Consider the following 20211-nt stretch of genomic DNA (forward strand, 5'->3'; position numbering starts at 1 on the left):
TTGGATACAGGGAATTTCAGGTGTCTGTGAGACATCCCCTGGAATTATCTAACAGGCAGATGATATTTATGAAAGAAATCTATATTATAAATGAAGATTTAGGAGTTACTCAGTATAAAGAAGGCAAACGAAGCCAAGAAATTAAATTAAATTTCCAGAGAGACTGTACAGAGTGAGAAAAGAAAGGTATCTATGCCAGAATCTTGAGGAAAACCATTATTTTAGATGTAGAGAGAAGGCCAAAGGCAAAGAAAGAATCTCAAGAAAATAATGGTGAGTAGTTAATAACCAATACGAAGAGATCAAGAAGATTAAGGATGTGTTTCAGAAAGATAATTCTGACAGAAATTAGAAAAGAGGCTAACTCCCACTATTTCCACCAACCACATAATCCTCTATTTCTTTACCAGTTTTACTTTTTTCATGACAGTAATTATTTGAAATTCATTCATTTATCTCTCTCTCTACTAGAACGGTAGCTCCATGAAAGCAGAGATCTTTGTGTGTCTTGTTCACTACTGTCTACATAGCATTTAGAAATAGTACCTGGCGGGGAGGGGGGAGGGGGAGGGATTGCATTGGGAGTTATACCTGATATAAATGACGAATTGATGGGTGCTGACGAGTTGATGGGTGCAGCACACCAACATGGCACAAATATACATATGTAACAAACCTGCATGTTATGCACATGTACCCTAGAACTTAAAGTATAATAATAAAAAGTAAATAAATAAATAAAATTTTTTAAAAAGTAGTACTGTACTGTCCACTAGAAATATAATAGGAGCCACATATGTAATTCTTAATTTTCTGAATTTTAGCAACATTAAAAATAAAGAGCAAGTAAAATTAAAAAAAAAAAAAAAAAAAAAAAGACATAGTACCTGGCATGGAGTAGGTTCTCCATCAATACTTACCAAACTAAATTTCAAGGGAAAATATAAGAGGACTACAACCAGGTCAGTGACAATGAATTTGAAAGAGAGATATGAAAGACATTTTGGAGACAACATCAGGACCTGGTGACTGATTAAATATAGGAGACCAGGAAGACAAAGTGTTTAACTATTATTACCAACGAAATTTCATTTGGTAGCTTACTACCAGTTGTGTCAGGTATTATCAAAATCATAGTTTTACATTCCAAAGTTATTTAGCTTTGTCCACTTAATATGTTGCCACCTCCTGGAACTGTCATTAATCTGAAGACACTGAGTAATATGAATAGTTCAAACAGGAAAAGCAATGAATAAATTTTAGTATGTATTCTGCATGTCATCTGGATAGCAAAATATCCAGTGTACATAGAGGCTTCTCAGAGTTGTGCTCATTAAATCACCTAAAGATTTTCTTATCAAAATGTATCCAAAGTTAAGTGGCTGGCAAAGTAGTTAAGTACACAGAGATATTGAAATGAAGTGGAAGATGCTTTAAATTTCAGTTGTATCACTCAGTAACTACGTGATCACTCTATGCACTCGTTTCCTCATCCTCACAAGAGAAATTATATAAATATTAATCTTAGCTGCAAAGACCACCACCATTAATTATCAACCAAATTTGCTGATATACAGTCCGATATAAACACTTTATTTAAATCTCATTAAGTCCAATGGGGTGCTGATGCTAATACAGCCACTCAACACTCTCCTCCTGCCTTATTCTCAACTCCCAATACTTTTCAGCACAAATCCTCCACTCCAGGGAAACTCACTTATTTTCTGCCACCTGAACACACCCTAAATATTCCTTAAACTCAGTTTCTGACATTTCTCTTACCTTCCTTCTACTTCAATCCTACTCATTCCTCAAGGCTCTACCTAAGTTCTTATTTTTCTCTGAAGCTTCTCTATTGACCACCCAAGCTCACCATGATCTTCCCCCTCTGAATCCCTGTAACATTTTTCCGTACCTTTCGGTTAACATTAATAACATCCTACAATGAGCTTTACACTTCTTACTTCCTAACTATCATATCACTAAGTATAGGCTCTAAACAAAACACTACTTTGTATAACATGAAGTACCTAACAAAGTACTCTGCACAATAGTTTGCACATATTTGAAACTGTCTACATGTAGCCCCATTTGATAACTTAGCAACTGGCCAGGGAAGGCACAAAACATTTAATTAAATACTTAATGTCATCACAATAAACCAGTTGTTGGAGCCAGACACAGGAGAACCCACTCCCTAGCACTGCCACTCCATTCGTGGGTCCAGACACAATGAGGAGCTCTGAGGGCTGAAGAAGGTGTGGACTGTGGGCATTCATGCCCAGCAAGAAACTCTCCAGCTTGCCTGTGCCCACTGCCACTGACCTGCACCTCTCCAGGAGCTGCCTGCCAAGCAGGGAGAGAGGAGAATCTCCCCATTTCCTTCAGGCCCTGGATCATCAGGAAATGCCTTTCCCACCACCTACACAACTTAACTAATGCTACTTACACATTAAAATCCTAAAGGCAAAAAAAAAAAAACCAAAAACAAAAAAAAAAACAAGCCATTTAATGAAATAAGCCTTTAAGCTCCTTCTTCCCATTCTACCTTCTGACTTAGTTGTTAAAGAGGCAACAGTCACCAAAATGTGTTCACCTTGCCTGTAGGCAGACCTTAGCCTTTTCTTCCCATCGTTCCGAGACTGTAAGGAGCTCCTGTAGTTCAGCCATTGCTTTCTCCACAGCATGATGGGGTGCCAACCCTACCCCAGAATCTATCAGTTTCTTCATGACATCCAAAGTGACTTGCTGTGGATCTGATAAGGTCAGCCTTACTTCGTCCAACCACCGAGCCTGTTGCAGCTCTTGCTTCAGTCGTGGTAATTCAGGGAGTTCCACATACAGACTAGAGCCCATATCTATCAACATTTGGAGTTTGGAAGAATCTGGGGTTTCATCCATCATGGCCTCCTGAGCACGTTCATGAAACTCCTCCACATCATCTAGCAGATTCTGAAAAGGTCAAAAGAAATAAAACTTCGAAAAACAAATTTAAAAGATACAAAAGAGTATGAACTAGACATAGTCAAGGCACACTATCAATTCTAGACTCTTATAATCTCACCATCATAACACCAAATATTCAGATATGATAGTTAAATTAATAAATATGCTTTTGTGTAATTACTTCTAGCTATACTCCTACTTTTAAAATATAGTTGATTCATTCAATAAATATTTAATGACTCCTGATTTAGATGCAGGCACTTTTCCAGGCACACAGTATTAAAGAAGACATAAAAAGTCCTTGTCTTCAGAGAACATACTTTTTTTATTTTTTTTGAGACGGAGTCTCACTCTGTCTCCCAGGCTGGAGTGCAGTGACACGATCTCGACTCACTGCAAGCTCCGCCTCCCGGGTTCATGCCATTTTCCTGCCTCAGCCTCCCAAGTAGCTACGACTACAGGTGTCTGCCACTACGCCCAGCTAATTTTTTGTATTTTTAGTAGAGACAGGGTTTCACCATGTTAGCGAGGATGGTCTCAATCTCCTGACCTCATGATCCGCCCGCTCAGCCTCCCAAAGTGCTGGCATTACAGGTGAGAGCCACCGTGCCCGGCTCGGAGAACATATATTCTAATGCAGGTGACCAGACAGTGAACACACGAATAAAATGTTTCAGTTAGTGTCAAGTGCTCTGAAAATAGGGCAGCACAACAGAGAATGACCAGAGCGGGCAGAGGCATATTACTTAGCAATGTCATGGTAGTCACAGAAGGCAAACTGAAACTAAATTGAGGGTTGGGGAGGAACTACAAGAGGGTCTGAATGAAGAACAGTTAGGGCAGGGTAAATAATAATTGCAAACGCTTTTAAAGAAGAATGAGTTTGGTGTGTTGCTACAAGTGGACGATGGAGAAATGTGGTTAAAAAATAAGCAGAGGTCAGACTACACAGTATCTTCTAGGTTACAATGAGTCTGAATTTCATTCAAATGGCTTTAGGGAACCACTGGAGAATTTTAACCACAGGGAAATGATGTGATTTGATTTAAAGTTTAGATTATCATTCTGGTTACCAAACAAAAAATAAAATGTCAGACGAGCAGAAGAAGAGAAAGCAGCTGAAAGCCTGTTGCAGTAATTCAAGGAGCACATTCCAGTGGTGTAGAGCATAGTTTAGGCAACGGAGAGGACAATAAATGGTTTGCTTTGGGATATATTTTGGAGGTAACAGCAGCCAGCACTTGTTTAAATATTGAACACGGGGAATAAGGGAAATAAAGAAATCAAGGAGTTTGATTCATTTGGTTCATTAAACAGCTTAAGGCCAGGTGTGGTGGCTCATGTCTGTAATCCCAGCACTTTGGGAGGCCAAAGCAAGTGGACTGCTTGAGCTCACGAGTTTTGAGACCAGCCTGGGTAAAATGGTGAAACCTTGTCTCTACAAAACATACAAAAATTAGCCAGGTGTGTTGTGTGCACCTGTAGTACCAGCAACTTGGGAGGCTGAGGTGGGAGGATTGCTTGAGTCTGGGAAGCCGAAGTTACCGTGAGCTGAGACCATACCACCGTACTGCAGCCTGGGTGACAGAGCCAGACCCTGTCTCAAAAAAAAGAAAAAAAAAAAGAAAAGAAAAAAAGCCTTTAATATGCCTTTTAGTCCACCAAAAGGAAATCCAGAGTATAGAGCTGGACATACAAGTCTGTGGGGAAAAAGGCATCCAGGGCTGGAGATGTGGGACTGAGTCAACAGGACATAGGTGATATTTAAAGTCACTGGGCAAATAAGGTATCAGAAGTGGGGGCACCTGAAGAAAAGGCCAAGACTCCTCATATACTCCAATACTTGAGAAGTCAAGTCAAAGAGAAAACAAGCAGCAAGGAAGACTTGAGAAGAACTGCCAATGAGCTAAGAAAAAACCCAGAAAGTGTGATGTCACAGAGGCTTAAAGAACAGCATTCAAGAAAGAGTAGTCTATCAAAATGCTCTTATGGAATGGAGTAAGACAAGAACACAACTGACCCTAGATTTCACAAGTTGATAACCTCGATAAAAACTACTTTAGGCCGGGAACGGTGGCTCACGCCTGTAATCCCAGCACTCTGGGAGGCCAAGGTGGGTGGATCACCTGAGGTCAGGAGTTTGAAACCAGACTGCCAACATGGCGAAACCCCGTCTCTACTAAAAACACAAAAATTAACTGGGCATAGTGGCCCATTCCTGTAATCCCAGCTACTGGGGAGAATCACTTGAACCCAGGAGGCAGAGCTTGCAGTGAGCCAAGATCGCGCCACTGCACTCCAGCCCGGGCGACAGAGCGAGACTCCCTTCTCAAAAACAAAAACAAAAAACACTATTTTAGACCCCTACCCACCCCCAAAACACAAAAACACCCCAAACTATCAAAAGATCATTAACTATGGAGATTAATATATTTAATACATACTTTGAAGATTTTACATATTCATTAAGCCATCAGGGTGCTGGTAATTTCAGAGCTCTGCATTTTTAAAAGCTCGTGTATTAATAACACTGATACATGCAGATTATTTTAACTAATTTCTTGCATCTCAATTACATCTATGTTAAATGGGTGTTCTGAACTAAAATTAATATAGAAAAAAGTAATTCTTTATCAGCCTTACAGAATTTTAAATGGGGAATAACGGCTAAGAACAAAACCAAAAAATTGCCTATTAAAGAACCTCAAATAGCAGCATATAGTGAGAGAAAAAAAAAAATAAAGCAAAAAACTAGTTTAGAGATACCATTCTGTGAAACCCAGAACAGGAGACCACGTCACAAAGGACATTACCCAAAAAAAGGATGTAATACTCCACCTTCACTTGCCGAGCTTGGCTGATGACACACGGAAGACTAAAAAGTTGTTGGACAAAGGCCTTCAATTCTTCCACTGTCAGTTTGGTCCGAGTCCTCCCACTATCTGGGCTCTGTCTGATGTGAAATAATATTGAGATATAACTAAGAAAAAATCAGTCATTCTGGTATCAAAAGGGCTCCTATTCTCTTCAGAATTCAAACCTAAGCAATCCTAGAATCCCAGTGTTTCAGGGATTACACTGCAATGGTGACCACTTCAAAACAGTTTTTAAGTTCTTCAGTTAATGACTCAAAGATTCAACTCTCCAAGTTACAGTTCCTTCGATCTACAAGTATTAAACATTTCAAACATTACATAAATTCCTCATAGTTGGAATATTAAGTTCATTGATAAAACTTAACCCTGTATCTTAAGAAGGTTAAAATGTGAAAGAAGAGCCTTTAACCTGCCTTAGGTTACAATGAATCCTCTGAAAGTGTTCCAAAATTTTGTGTGTGTATGATTTTTCTAAGAGGGTTCCTAAACTTTTACCAGGTTCTCCAAGTGGGGTCACTGGCCCAATGACAAGCTAAGAGCCGTTGATCAATGTCTCTAAGAAAAGTTATCTAACAAAATGGTAAATAAAAAATTTACAAGGTAATTTAAAAACCCAATATGAATTGCTATAGAAAAGCCATTCAGACAAAAGAAATGTGCTGGAATTACAACAACACATTTAAATACCACAGAAAATTTAATACTTAGGAATTACATCATATCAAGGGTGCATACTTCTATGCTTCTTAACAACCTCCTCTGCATCCATCAAGGTTACCCTTTGCTGCCACCTGCCTTCGGCCTATAGTTTCCATTTATTCATTTACAAATATTTATTGCACAACTATGTGCCAGGCATTGTTCTAAGCACAAGAAATATGACAATGAAAAAAAAATTCCTGATATTCTAGTCTTGTGTACATTCTAGTGGGGGATGGGGAAAAGAAGACAGATAATAACTAAAAGAAGTAGATTAGTATATTAGCAGGTGATGACACTAGGAGAAAAACAAAGCATGAAAGAAGGGTAAAAGGACTGTAATTTTATAAAGGCTTGTCAGAAAAGCCCTTGCCAACAAAGTGACATTTGAAAACAAAGGCTTCAAAGAGGTAGGTAACGGAACAAGCCACCTGGATATGGTGGGAAGGGAAGTCCAAGCAGAGTAAAGAGAGAGCATGAAGTCCTAAGCAAAAAAGTGCCCGCTATGTATGAAGAACAGCAAGAGAAAGAACACTGCAGGCGGGAGCAAGAAAGAAGGGAGAATAGTAGGAGATAAAACTGGAGCATTACTGGGAGCAAGAGACATGGCCACAAGAGGTCCAAGTCAACGTAGGGCTTCATAGGCCAGACAAAACTTTGGTTTTTACTCTGAAAGAAAGAGGACAACAATAATTAAACTCTTCTTAGGTTTACCTATGTTTCTGCTTTTTGCTCAGAAGCAGCTGAGCCACAGAAGCACAGGTCTCAGCTTCTTTTACAGCATCCCTGAGTTTTCGAAAGAGATCATTCTCTGGGTATTTTCTATCCTCAGCATCTTCCAGCATTACTCGCAATTCAATCAAATCTGTAAAAATAAATAAAGAGCCATATACAATGACCAAGACACAAAAAGCCATTCTAAAATCTTCACCAACCTCATTCAAGTGAGTCCCCAACCTACTAGTAGAAACATAATAATCAGTAGAAACAAACAGCTGTGAAAATCTCACCAACACAATAAAAGCTAACAACCAGGTGCTCATTTATAATCCTTATAGACAGTTTCTCTCAGGTAAATAAATTTCTCTTTCCAAAGAAGCCTTCAGTGTTAGTCTTACTGGTAATAGTGGGTTCCCAACATATATAATAAATTTACTGCAAGTTAGATGTCCGGCCCATTTTTAGTCAGTTTTTTCATTTCAAAGAAGATTCTCAAATAGAAAATTTCGTCTATATTCAACCAACCCATTAATCTCAAATCTCATAGGAAGCCTAGGATTTTTCTTTTAAGGAAGGAAAAGACATAAAACTAAACAAAGCCTCTTTTACAGTGACAATCAATTCAGCATATGTATACGAAAGAAGGAAATTTAACCTTTTTTGTGGTTGAAGTTAGCGGACAATGCTTCTGTAACACGACTGACCCAAGTGTCATAGGACTGTGCCCTGACTTTTACACCATATAACAGAGAAGGGAGGTCTTCTAACGGGTAGCGATATCTACAAAAAGAAAACACAAACACACACAGAAATAAAAACCTCAAAAACCAACAATAACTTAAAAACAAAGTTTTAAGTATAATTGGCTTAAGGAGAATACAATGGCCAAGGGAATGGGATCTTCGTTCACATGAAGAGAAAATCAAACCAGCCCACCGTTTTTAATGCAAGGAGACAAGGAATATGTGAAATCAACTGATAAAGAAACTAATTTCAGCTGCCAAGTTTAGGGCCAACTTTAAAGGACTGGTCTTCAAGCCTCGAAGTAGACAGAGAAGTTGAGAAGTCCAGAGTAAAGGAGTAAAGGAAGGGAGTAAGTAAAAATAACATTAAGACTTGGTTTTTAAAAAAGGTCATGGAAGTTTCACAAAATACTTTTGGATACCTAAGACATTTCTTCTGCATGGGGCAGGGGCACAGATCAGTTGGATGGTAGAGACATACAAGCCGCTCAGGATTACAGGAACATGTGAGAGCAGAGAGAAAACATGTGGTTCTGCATGCTGAACACTGCCGCTCATCATCAGGAACAAGCTCAAACACTTCTTCTTCTGACATCAGGACACCCTGAAATATAATTTATTGCACTAGATCAAGTCTTTCTAGTCTTTAAAACATCAAAAAACTTAAGTTACTACATTTTTTTCCACAGACAAATCTCTGACTTAAAGGTATAAACATGAAAGGTACAATGGCACAACATCGAAATGCTTCCTAAAAGTAATCATCATTGTTTTTCAATGCTCAAGATTAAAGTTTGGTATCTAAGGATGCACATTTGAGCAACAAAACTATAAAGAAATGTGGGCTGGTTGCAGTGGCTCATGGCTATAATCCCAGCACTTTAGGAGGCCGAGGTGGAAGGATTGCTTGAAGATAGGGATTTGAGGCCAGCCAGGGCAACAAAGTCAGCATCCCTACACAAACATGTTTAAACATTACCCACGCATGGTGGTTCATGCCTGCAATCCCAGCTACTCAGGAGGCTGAGGAGGGAAGATCATTTGAGGCCAGGCTGCAGTGAGCTGGGACAGTACTGCTGCACTCCAACCCCAGCCAGCACAGCAAGACCCTGTCTCTAAAAAAAAGAAACGTGATTACCACAAAAGTCAAGACAGTTTTTTGACAGAAGGGAAGAAAATTGTAATTGGGAGGCATTCTGGGGGTGGCTGGCCCCAAACTCCCAATTATATCCTTGAGCAAAATAAATTAGTAATCTATTATCCAAAAGTAACAGTGACATATACAAACATATGTAAGGACAAAGAAGTATAAAGTAAATTGTACAAATCAAAATATAGTATCAGCATGACATCAAAAAGAAAGTTAAGACAAATTCAGTATGCCAAGAATATAAGAGTGGGCAGGGTGCAGTGGGTCACGCCTGTAATCTCACATTCTGGGAGGCTAAGCCGGGCCGATCACCTGAGGTCAGGAGTTTGAGACCAGCCTGGCCAATATGGCGACACTTCGTCTCTACTAAAAATACAAAAATTAGCCGGGCGTGGTGATGCATGCCTGTAGTCCCAGCTACTCAGGAGGCTGAGGCAGGAGAATCGCTTGAGCCTGGGAGGTGAAGCTTGCAGTGAGCTGAGATTGCACCACTGCACTCCAGCCTGGGTGATAGAGCAAGACTCCATCTCAAAAAAAAAAAAAAGGATCGTAAGAGCATAGGAAATGCATTTTACCAAAGACCTCCATTTATTATATAACTTTACAGTTTCTGCTCACTTGATGGAGCAAGTCACTTGGAAACACAATTCTGCAAGAAGAGCAAACTTTCTTCATTTAAACAAGGTGGGAACCTGATAATTTATTCACTGGCATGCACAGTTCTGGTTTTTCATTATACATTGTTTTTGATACTAGTTTAATTTAGATGTCTGCTGACCATATTCTCCTATCTTTCCATTTTCTCATACTGACATTTAGTATTTTCTTTAAAAATTATTTTAACATAAAAACAGTTTCAAAATGCACTGCACATACTTCTTAGTTTATAAGAATTTAGCTTCAGAACAACTAGCAATGCTGTTCTCAAGGGAATGCTAAGGTGGCAACTGAGAAAGTTCTGGTTGCTTCAAGAAATTTTATACAGTTTCCCAAACTGTACTCCAAGGATCACAGATCCTAAAAGATACTCTGGGGAAAATAATTTTTTCTTGTTCCAGGTGCGGAGGCTCACACCTGTAATCTCAGCACTTTGGGAGGCTGAGGTGGGAGGACTACTTGAGCCAACGAGTTCAAGACCAGCCTGGGCAACATAGGAAGACAATGTCTCCACAAAAAAAAAAAAAAAAAAAAAAGGGAAAAATATTTTTTTGGATGAACTTCACAGATGAACAATGAACACCAGCATATTCAAGAATCAGAAGTTCTGCAGTAAAGATATCATTTATCTTTCTTTTTGGCCTATGTATGTTTTTATTAATTTTTACCATTAATTTTCCTATACCTTTTAAGTAATTTTAAAATCCTGAAAACTGGAAAAGTATATATTTCACATTATTTTAGGTCCGCCTATTTTTTGTACCCCAACTAGAATTCATTGTTCTTTTACTTTCCAGTCTTAAATGAAGCTAACATCAATATTTTAAATATATCCATTTACCTTTTCTTAGCCTGCCATTTTCAAAACGTTGTTAGCCACAGAACTTTTCCTTATAATACCTTCTAAAATATTACAAAGCTTATATTCCTGAGAATATACTTTAGAAAACCATAAATAAAGCCGGGTGCGGTGGCTCAAGCCTGTAATCCCAGCACTTTGGGAGGCTGAGACGGGCGGATCACAAGGTCAGGAGATCGAGACCATCCTGGCTAATACGGTAAAACCCTGTCTCTACTAAAAAAATACAAAAAACTAGCCGGGAGAGGTGGCGGACGCCTGTAGTCCCAGCTACTCGGGAGGCTGAGGCAGGAGAATGGCGTAAACCCGGGAGGCGGAGCTTGCAGTGAGCTGAGATCCAGCCACTGCACTCCAGCCTGGGCAACAGAGCGAGACTCCGTCTCAAAAAAAAAAAAGAAAAGAAAAAAGAAAACTATAAATAAGGAGACAATGGAGAGAAGAAAAAAGCCAGAAATACAAATTAAAAGCTACTTGAGGCCAAGCGCAGTGGCTCATGCCTGTAATCCCAGCACTTTGGGGGGCCAAGGTGGGCAAATCACTTGAGGCCAGGCGTTCCAGACCAGCCTGGCCAACATGGTGAAACCCCATTTTCTACTAAAAATACAGAAAATTAGCGAGGTGTGGTAGTGCGCACCTCTGGTCCCAGCTACTGGGGAGGTTGAGGCAGGAGAATCACTTGAACCCGGGAGACAGAGGCTGCAGTGAGCCAAGGCTGCACCACTGCACTCTACTCTTGGTGACAGAGCGAGACTCCATCTCAAAAAAACAAAAACCAAAAAAGGCTATCTGAAATAAGCCAGGTGAGAAAATTAGGGAATGGAACAGGATGGTGTAGCAGTAAGGAAAAAAAGGGGGCAAGAGAGAATGATGAGAAACAGTGCTAAAGAGAAACTTAAAACTAGGTAACAGGCCACGTGCAGTAGCTCACACCTATAATCCCACCACTTTGGGAGGCTGAGGTGGGTAGATCACCTGAGGTCAGGAGTTCGAGACCAGCTCGGCCAACATGGTGAAACCTTGTCTGTACTAAAAATAAAAAAATTAGCCAGGTGTGGTGGCACACGCTTGTAACCCTAACTACTCAGGAGGTTGACACAGAATTGCTTGAACCTGAGAGGTGGAGACGGCAAGTGAGCCGATATCGCGCCACTGCACTCCAACCTGGGCAACAGAGTGAGACTCTTTCTCAAATAGATAAATAAATAAATAAAACAAAAAACTAGGTAACAGATAACTATGAAGGAAACGAGGCCAGGTGTGGTGACTCACGCCTGTAATCCCAGCATTTTGGGAGGCTGAGGAGGGCAGATAACCTGAGGTCAGGAGTTCAAGACTAACCCAGCCAACATGGTGAAACCCTGTCTCTACTAAAAATACAAAAATTAGCTGGGCAAGGTGGTGAACGCCTGTAATCCCAGCTACTCGGGAGGGTAAGGCAGGAGATTCGCTTGAACCCAGGGGGCGGAGGTTGCAGTAAGCTGAGATCGTGCCACTGCACTCCAGCCTGGGTGGCAGAGTACAATTCCATCTCAAAAAAAAAAAAGGAAACGTATGAGTCAAGATCACACTAAGTTTTTACATGGTGGTCCTGGCGCTTACTAAGATGAGGCAATTAGGAAAGAAAGTAGTTTATGAAGGGTGGACAGGAAGATTTTCTATTTCAGATGCTGAAACTGAGTGATAAAAATCTAAATAGAAATGTGCAACACACATGTTGGAAACACAGATTACAAATGAGTGGCTGGACACAGCCTCTTTCAAAGCGACAATAATTCCTGTGTGTAACGTAACAGGAGGAAACTTTAAGAAGTGAGAACTGAAACCACAAGGTAATAGCTGACAGACTGAAGACCCTTAGATGAGCATTCCAAGATAAACAGCACAAAATAACAACAAAAAACAGTCAAAGGCTGAACCCTGCACACATTGTTGAGGATATAAGGAGAAAGAACTAGAAATGATAGGCAAATATAATCAAAGAGACTGAAAAAACAGTAGAGCAAATGTTAGGGAAAGAAACCAAAGCACCAATATATAGTGCAACAAAGAGCTCACGGGGGTGGAAGACACAGAAAGAAACCACTGGATTTTGGCCGGGCGCGGTGGCTCACGCCTGTAATCCCAGCACTTTGGGAGGCCGAGGCGGGAGGATGATGAGGTTAGGAGATGGAGACCATCCTGGCTAACACGGTGAAACCCCGTCTCTACTAAAAATACAAAAAATTAGCCAGGCTTGGCGCCTGTAGCCCCAGCTACTCAGGAGGCTGAGGTAGCAGAATGGTGTGAACCCGGGAGGCGGAGCTTGCAGTGAGCCAACATCGCACCACTGCACTCCAGCCTGGGCGACAGAGTGAGACTCTGTCTCCAAAAAAAAAAAGAAACCACTGGATTTTGCAATAAAGTGTGTCACTGGTGAACTCTGAGACTTTCAAAAGTATGATGGGAACAGAATGACATGATAATGAAAGGATAAAGAGGACATAAGACTGCTGACCACAGGAAAACCACTTAAGATTTTCAGTAAAAGGTAAAATGAAAACTTTTCTGAAAACAGGAAAGACAAGTTCATAATGCAAAGTAAGGGCAGGGATAAGCAACTGGAACAAGGGCACAGGTGCAAGGTATGTTTAAAGAAGGGTCTGCAGAGAAATTTGATCAAAGTATCACAAAGAAACATGGTAGAGGATCAGGAGACGAGGCATTCAAATTATCAAAGAGCAAGGAAAATAATGCCCCATTCAGGTTAAATCTGAAATACTGAGGACACATCACGAAATCATATTTCATGAGTCTCCACCAATGTACTTAAAATTTCAAAATTCAAAAGAAAGACTCTAGGCAATGAGAAAAGGAATCCCATTTTAAATAAATATATAATCAAAATAAGACTTTTAAGAATACAAGTATAGGCCAGGCACAGTGGTTCACACCTGTAATCCCAACACTTTGGGAGGCCAAGGTAGGTGGATCACTTGAGGTCAGGAGCTCAGTATCAGCCTGGCCAACATAGTGAAACCCCATCTCTACTAAAAATACAAAACTGGCTAAAGAAGGTGGTGCATGACTGTAATCCCAGCCAGTTGGGAGGCTGAGGCAGGAGAACTGCTGAACCTGGAAGGCTGAGGTTACAGTGAGCCAAGATCATGCCACTGCACTCCAGCCTGAGCAACACAGTGAGACTCCGTCTCAAAAACAACAACAAAAAAAGAATACAAGCTTAAAGTGGGAATATCAAATAATGAAATACCACTATAACCTTATTACAATGTCTAAAGTTGAAAAGACTATACCAAACGTTGGTGAGGACAGAAGGCAACTGAAACTTCTTACACACCGCTGGTGGAAATGCAAAATGGTACAACCACTTTGGAATACAGCTTCACAGTTTTTTAGAAAATATTACACATACAGCTGGGTGCGGTGGCTCACACCTGTAATCCCAGCACTTTGCGAGGCTGAGGCAGGCGGATCACCTGAGGTCAGGAGTTCGAGACCAGCCTGCCAACATGAAGAAACCCCCTTTCTACTAAAAATACAAAAATTAGCTGGGCACGGTGGCGCATGCCTGTAATCCCAGCTACTCGGGAGGCTGAGGCAGGAGAATCACTTTAATCCAGGAGGCAGAGGTTGCGGTGAGCTGAGATTAAGCCATTGCACTCCAGCCTGGGCAATAAGAGCAAAACTCCATCTCAAAAAAAAAAAAAAATTACACATACACATACTATATGATCCAAGCATTCCACGCCTAGTATTTACCCAAGATAAATAAAAGCATATGTCCATCAAAAGGCTGTACACAAATGTTCAGAGCAATTTAATTTCTAACAGCCAGAAAATGTTAACAATCCAAATGTTCACCCACAAGTGAAAGGATAAACAAATTGCGGTACACCTATTCAAAGGAAAACCAGTGTGCAATAAAAAGGAATAAAGTATTGGTACATGCAACAATATGGATGAGTCTCAAAGTAATTACGCTGAATGAAAGAAATCAGACACAAAAGGACAACTTGTATGGTTTGATTTGAATAAAATTCTCCAAAAAAATAAGCAAAGAAAGAATAGTGGTTTCTGGGGTTTGGGGGCAAGAGGAGAAGGTGATGGTGCAGGATGGCCAGGTGTGGTGGCTCATGCCTGTAATCCCTACACTTCAGGAGGCCAAGGCAGGAGGACTGCTTGAAGCCAGGAGTTTGAGACCAGCCTAGGTAACAAAGCAAGACTCCACCACTACAAAAAATCTAAAAAATTAGACGGACATGGTAACACGCACCTGCAGTCCCAACTACTCCAGAGGCTGAGGTGGGAAGATTGTTTGAGCCCAGGAGTTTGAGGCTGCAGTGAGCTATGATTGTGCCACTGCACTCCAGCCTGGGCAAGAGAGAGAACCCATCTTTCAAAAAGGTGGTACACAGCAAGAAGGAAGAACCATATGAGGGCATGAAAAAACTTGTAGAGGTGATAGATATATTCATTATCTTGATTGTAGCAATGGTTTCATGGGTATATACATAGTCAAAACTTATCAAATTGTACACTTTAAACACATGTAGTTTATTACATCTCAATTATGCTTCAACAAAGCTATTTTAAAAACAGAGACAGAATATCAGGCAGAGAAGGAGGAGGGACATGATACAAAAACAGGAGGAAGCATGGTGTAAACCTAATGAAGCTAGCCAGCTATGCAGGAAATATTAGATAGAACAGGCCAAGATGATGCTAAAGATACACATTTTCTCATATATTAGCCAGTTCAATGTGATGATGGTTAGCTTATTCTAAGTATTTTAAATCCCAACCCTTGGTCATTCCATCCTTCCTATTCATCAAATTACTTAAAGGGGAGGGAAAAAGCTTAATTCAAACTGACAGTCTGTAATTGCCAGAAACACAACTTATTCAACACAAAGCTCAGAAAAAAAATGATTTAAATTTTCTTGTTTAAACAATTAACACTGTATGTAGAAGATTTAAAATGTAAATATATACCTAAGAAATTCTGATAGGACTCGTGTTAAAAACCTAGATGATAAGATTCCTAAAACGTTTTTAATCTGGAGAAACCAAAATGTCAATTATAAAAACATAAAATCTCCAAATCAGTGATTTTTAAGTTCAACTCCTAGGGAGTCAGAGATGAAACTTCTATCTATAGGTTTATTTAGCACATCCCATAAGCAGTATCAAACACAGAAAACGTGCTCAGCAAACTCACCATCTGCACCACAGACTCTCTTAATCGTGTTTCCTCTTCAGTCATGAGAGTCAGTTCTCTGCAGACCATGGCTGCCAGCCCCACATCTAAGCATTCTGGATCTGCTGCCATCTTGAAAATGAGTTCCTCATGTGAAAAGACACAATGGCGCCTTAGGCGTCGGTAATGATTGACACACTGACGTCCAATGGGCAACTGAAAAGGAGATTTCCAAATTAAATAACTCGCTTATAACATACCCCAGAACACAACCACTACTTACCCTCCAGGTCCTCCCTTTTATTAGAAAGAAGACAGAATACCAAATCCATTTAAATATAAAGAGGCAATATTACATTAACTGTAAATATTAACCCTGTATGACCCAGCTAGAATTTCAAAGGCTTTCCCACAGAAAATTCCCATAATCTGAAATGCTAAATTTCTGGCCTAAACTGCTAATTTTCTATTTATTGTATATCAAGGAGTTCTTTGGTATATAATTGAGGCAGCAAACTCTTTTAGACTAACTTAACATGAGCCTGCCCTTACAAGAAAAAGAAAAATACTATAAAAGTAAATAATTAAATAAGTTCAGGCCAAAAAGGGTTAAGTGGAAATACTCAGAGGACTCAAAATTCCATAGAACAAAAAGAATAGATGTTATTAGAAGAAAAAAAAAAGAAAGAAAAAAATAGGAAAGAGGGAAAAAGTAATACTTAAGCAATCCACATTGGCTGACATTTAGTTTTTTTGCAAAAACCAAAACAAAGGATGATTTAGATTTTAGCATCCAGAAATTATTTTAAAAACAACCCTGGCAGAAAGATAATTCAAAGTGAAATTATAAAATTATATACTTTATTTCCCTAACAGTGAAATAAATGACTAAATGATCACTTTTCATAAATGAACAGTTACAGCCTTTAAAATAAATCTTGAAAATCTCCGTAATTATCAAGCTACAAGCCAAATTATAACAATAGCTATACCCTACACATAAATATGCACTCCAACTTCAACTTCTTTCCTATGCTCAGGCAGAAGAACTTGGATAAAGGAGTTTTGTTTGTATTTGTAATATAAAAGAGAAAAAATAAGAAATTGACCTTTAAGACCCTTTTAGAATTCATCTACAGTTTGAGAAAGGCAGAAAGGAATCCGAGAAATCAAAGAAAATATGAGGCCATCTCTGAATTATGCAGTGTTTCCATACTCTTCAAAGAAAAAACTTTCCCAAGGAAAAAGTGTGTGTGTGTGTGTGTGTGTGTGTATTTTGAACCTATGATTAGCAATTATTTTGTCTATTAACAACACAACTCTTTCATATCTTAAGGACGTACTCTTTAAAGATTTCTCACCTAGTCTCAATACAAAAACAAGCAGAAGAAAAAATCATACTGTGGGATTTGTAGTTCTTAACTATTATAATATGTGAGGAAGCCACATAAAATAGAAGTGATTACCCATTGTAACTTATAAAAATTAGTCCCATTAATTTATTCCAGAGCTAAAACTGCTACAACTTTTAATTTGTATCACACCCTTCTTCTAAAGAGTATCAAGGGCTTCCACGCATATCCTCTAACTTGTCTGAGGTTATTAAGTGAATCTATCAGCATCTTTACATACCAGCTAAAAAACTTAGGCCCAGTAAAATGTTCAAAGCTGCCCAAGGTCAAATACCAATAACAGTGACAAGGGGAACAGTAGCAACTATCTCCAGCTCCTAAATCCTGCCATTTTCTACCCTACACCTAGCCAATTACCATGTATCATAAACACTCAATAAATGCTGGGTGAATGTTTAGAAACAGAGCTCGAGCCCAAGGCAAAACCCTAAGCCTAGTCTTGTTCTTGCTAAATTATGCTGTTTCCAAAGCCTAATAAGAAAAAATTTCAAAACTATTGGATCAAGAAAGACTATTCATTGTATCATTTTACTCATTAGCAAAGGAAACAAAAACAATCTCTATATGGTTAATCATGGAATTTAACAAATTAAGGTGCCTGCAGAAAACATAAGATCCATTATTAAAGGGTTGCCCCCAAAATGTTAACAGAAGCAACAAAAACAGCACCAATACAAGAAAATAAAGTCAGTGTGTATCATAAATATACTGTATAGTCTTCTCCCAAGCAACATAACAGCCACTAAATACTTTTTGATTATCTACTTCATACAAAAGCAAAACAGCAATTACCTAGCATTATCATTTACATAAAAGTATAGTGCAGAGATCTCAATATTATAGTTACTCTTTTAAAATTAAAAAAAGGAACAGAATAAAACATAAAATGGCAAGACTAGTAAAATCACCTAATTGTCTATCAGAAAAAAAAAAAGGAATTTGTAAAATTTCAAAGCTATGTATTTGAAAATATGGTAGAATATCTGAAATTATCTCTATAAGCCTGATCACCTTAATAAGTCCCAAAAACGCTCAGAGAAAGCAAAAGCTAAGAAAACCATACGTTGGTGCACAAGTAGTTGCGGTTTTAAAACTGCAATTACTTGTGCACCAACTTGTATCTTCAATGGCAAAAGCCACTATTACTTTCGCACCAACCTGTATCTTCCCTTAGAAAAGAAGGATTCAGAAAGAATCGACTGACCATTTGTAAGTTCAGTCTCTCTCTTCTGAGCACTTGACCAGAAGGGAGGGAGTCCAAATAAAGGAAAGCAAAGGAGAGAAGGAAAGGAAGGAAAGAAGGAAATGGGGGAAGGGGAAAGCGAAGGAAAAGAATGGAAATGAAGGAAGCAAGTTAAAACAGAATGAGGAAAATAATAAATGGGTAAGAACTATAAAATCTTCAAAATAAAAAACGTGATGGAAATCTACTTAGCTTTCTAAACTATAATAGCCACTCCAGTCTCCACTAAAATACTGACGAACCCTACCCTGAGCCCAGCTAAGCAAACATGGCAACTAAGCTGCTTTATATTTATAGGGGGTTAGTAGACGTACAACAGCCACTTGCTATAGAACAGACCCAGTCAGCAGTACAGAAGTTCACAGCTTCAGCAAAGTTGTAGCCCTGGTTAAATCCAGAGTGATAGGCACGAGGAAATGTCACAACAAACTCGCCAGCACACTGATTGGTCCTGTACACCTAAATGCAATTGGGAAGAGGGATACAAAAATAAAAAATAAAAACAACAAAAAGAGGAAGACAGATTTTATTAGTCAGATAATTTCAGATGCATTTTCTAAAACCGAAAACAATAAAGCATTAAGTTAAACATATCAGAAAATGATATCAGAAATAGCCAGAATTCTACCTTCTTAAAATAGTCACTGATAATAGATTATAATTCATGACAAGAATTAGCAGTCGAAAGAAATTCTCAAAAAAAAAATTACTCTCAATGAGCTACGAGTTTCTTAAACTGATACAATTTTTACAATTAAAATAATTTGTTTTATTCTTGTATTGTAAATAGTGGCAAAGAATAGAATTTCCTGCTACTTTTGGATAGTTTTTTGGAACTAACTAAACTCACATAGCATATGAGACATCCCCAATGAGATGTCCCCAAAATCAGTTTTCTTGAAATCTCACTTTGTTTTACAATAATACTGTATGTCTCCTGAAAAGTCTCAGATTCTGGTATAAATTTATTACTTAAAAACAAAGTAACTTTATAAATGTTACTCAATCTACTTTCTCTTTAAAGTTATGATGAATATTTGATTATCTATAGTAAACCTGTTAAATTTATACTTTATCAGGCATTAGCTTGAGTTTGAGAAACATCTTCAAACTTAGGTTCAAAAGTGAAAAAGGCATTTGCAGTATATTTTTATTTCATTATCTCATGTATTAAAAGCTAAATCTGAGAAAATAAGGATAAGCATACTTATTAGTTATTAGTTATTAGGATAAGCATCCTTATTAGTTATTAGAGCCACCACTTAAAATACCTCTGCTTTGATTAAACAGGGATAACAAAGAGTATCAGATTTTTGTTCAAAGTAGGATGTAATATTTACTGAAAAAAGAAGGTTATGTGAATAGGTAGCTATACATAAAGTATGATTCATACTTTAATACTCCCCTTGTTAATCAGATCAAAGTTGTTCCCTGCAGAGTATAAATTCTAATTTGGCTAAAAGATGTTATGACTCATTTCTAGTTATAAAACAAAGCATATGTCGTTATTCTATCTAATCAAAAGCTAAAATAACTTTAAGTTAAAACTACTGGCTGGGTGCAGTGGCTCGCACCTGTAATCCCAACACTTTGGGGGGTCGAGGTGGGAAGGCTGCTTGAGCTCAGGAGTTCGAGAACAGCGTGGGCAACACAGTAAGGTTTCGTCTCTAAAAACATACAACAAATTAGCCGGGGGTGGTGGTGTGCTCTTA

General features: G+C 38.7%; 1 protein-coding gene across 1 annotated transcript in view; it reads right to left on the minus strand.

Annotated features, from left to right (window-relative positions):
• KDM5A (lysine demethylase 5A) overlaps window positions 1-20211 on the minus strand; it is a 93263-nt gene that overhangs the window by 33954 nt on the left and 39098 nt on the right. The window contains exons 13-19 of the mRNA XM_010376005.2: window positions 18839-18958; window positions 15866-16060; window positions 8407-8588; window positions 7897-8021; window positions 7236-7386; window positions 5785-5899; window positions 2597-2952 (exon numbers count right to left, since the gene is read on the minus strand). Coding sequence (XP_010374307.1) covers window positions 2597-2952; window positions 5785-5899; window positions 7236-7386; window positions 7897-8021; window positions 8407-8588; window positions 15866-16060; window positions 18839-18958 — 1244 coding nt within the window. The remainder of the gene's footprint in view (window positions 1-2596; window positions 2953-5784; window positions 5900-7235; window positions 7387-7896; window positions 8022-8406; window positions 8589-15865; window positions 16061-18838; window positions 18959-20211) is intronic.

The sequence above is a fragment of the Rhinopithecus roxellana genome, chromosome 10, assembly GCF_007565055.1.
Source record: "Rhinopithecus roxellana isolate Shanxi Qingling chromosome 10, ASM756505v1, whole genome shotgun sequence".
NCBI lineage: Eukaryota > Metazoa > Chordata > Mammalia > Primates > Cercopithecidae > Rhinopithecus > Rhinopithecus roxellana.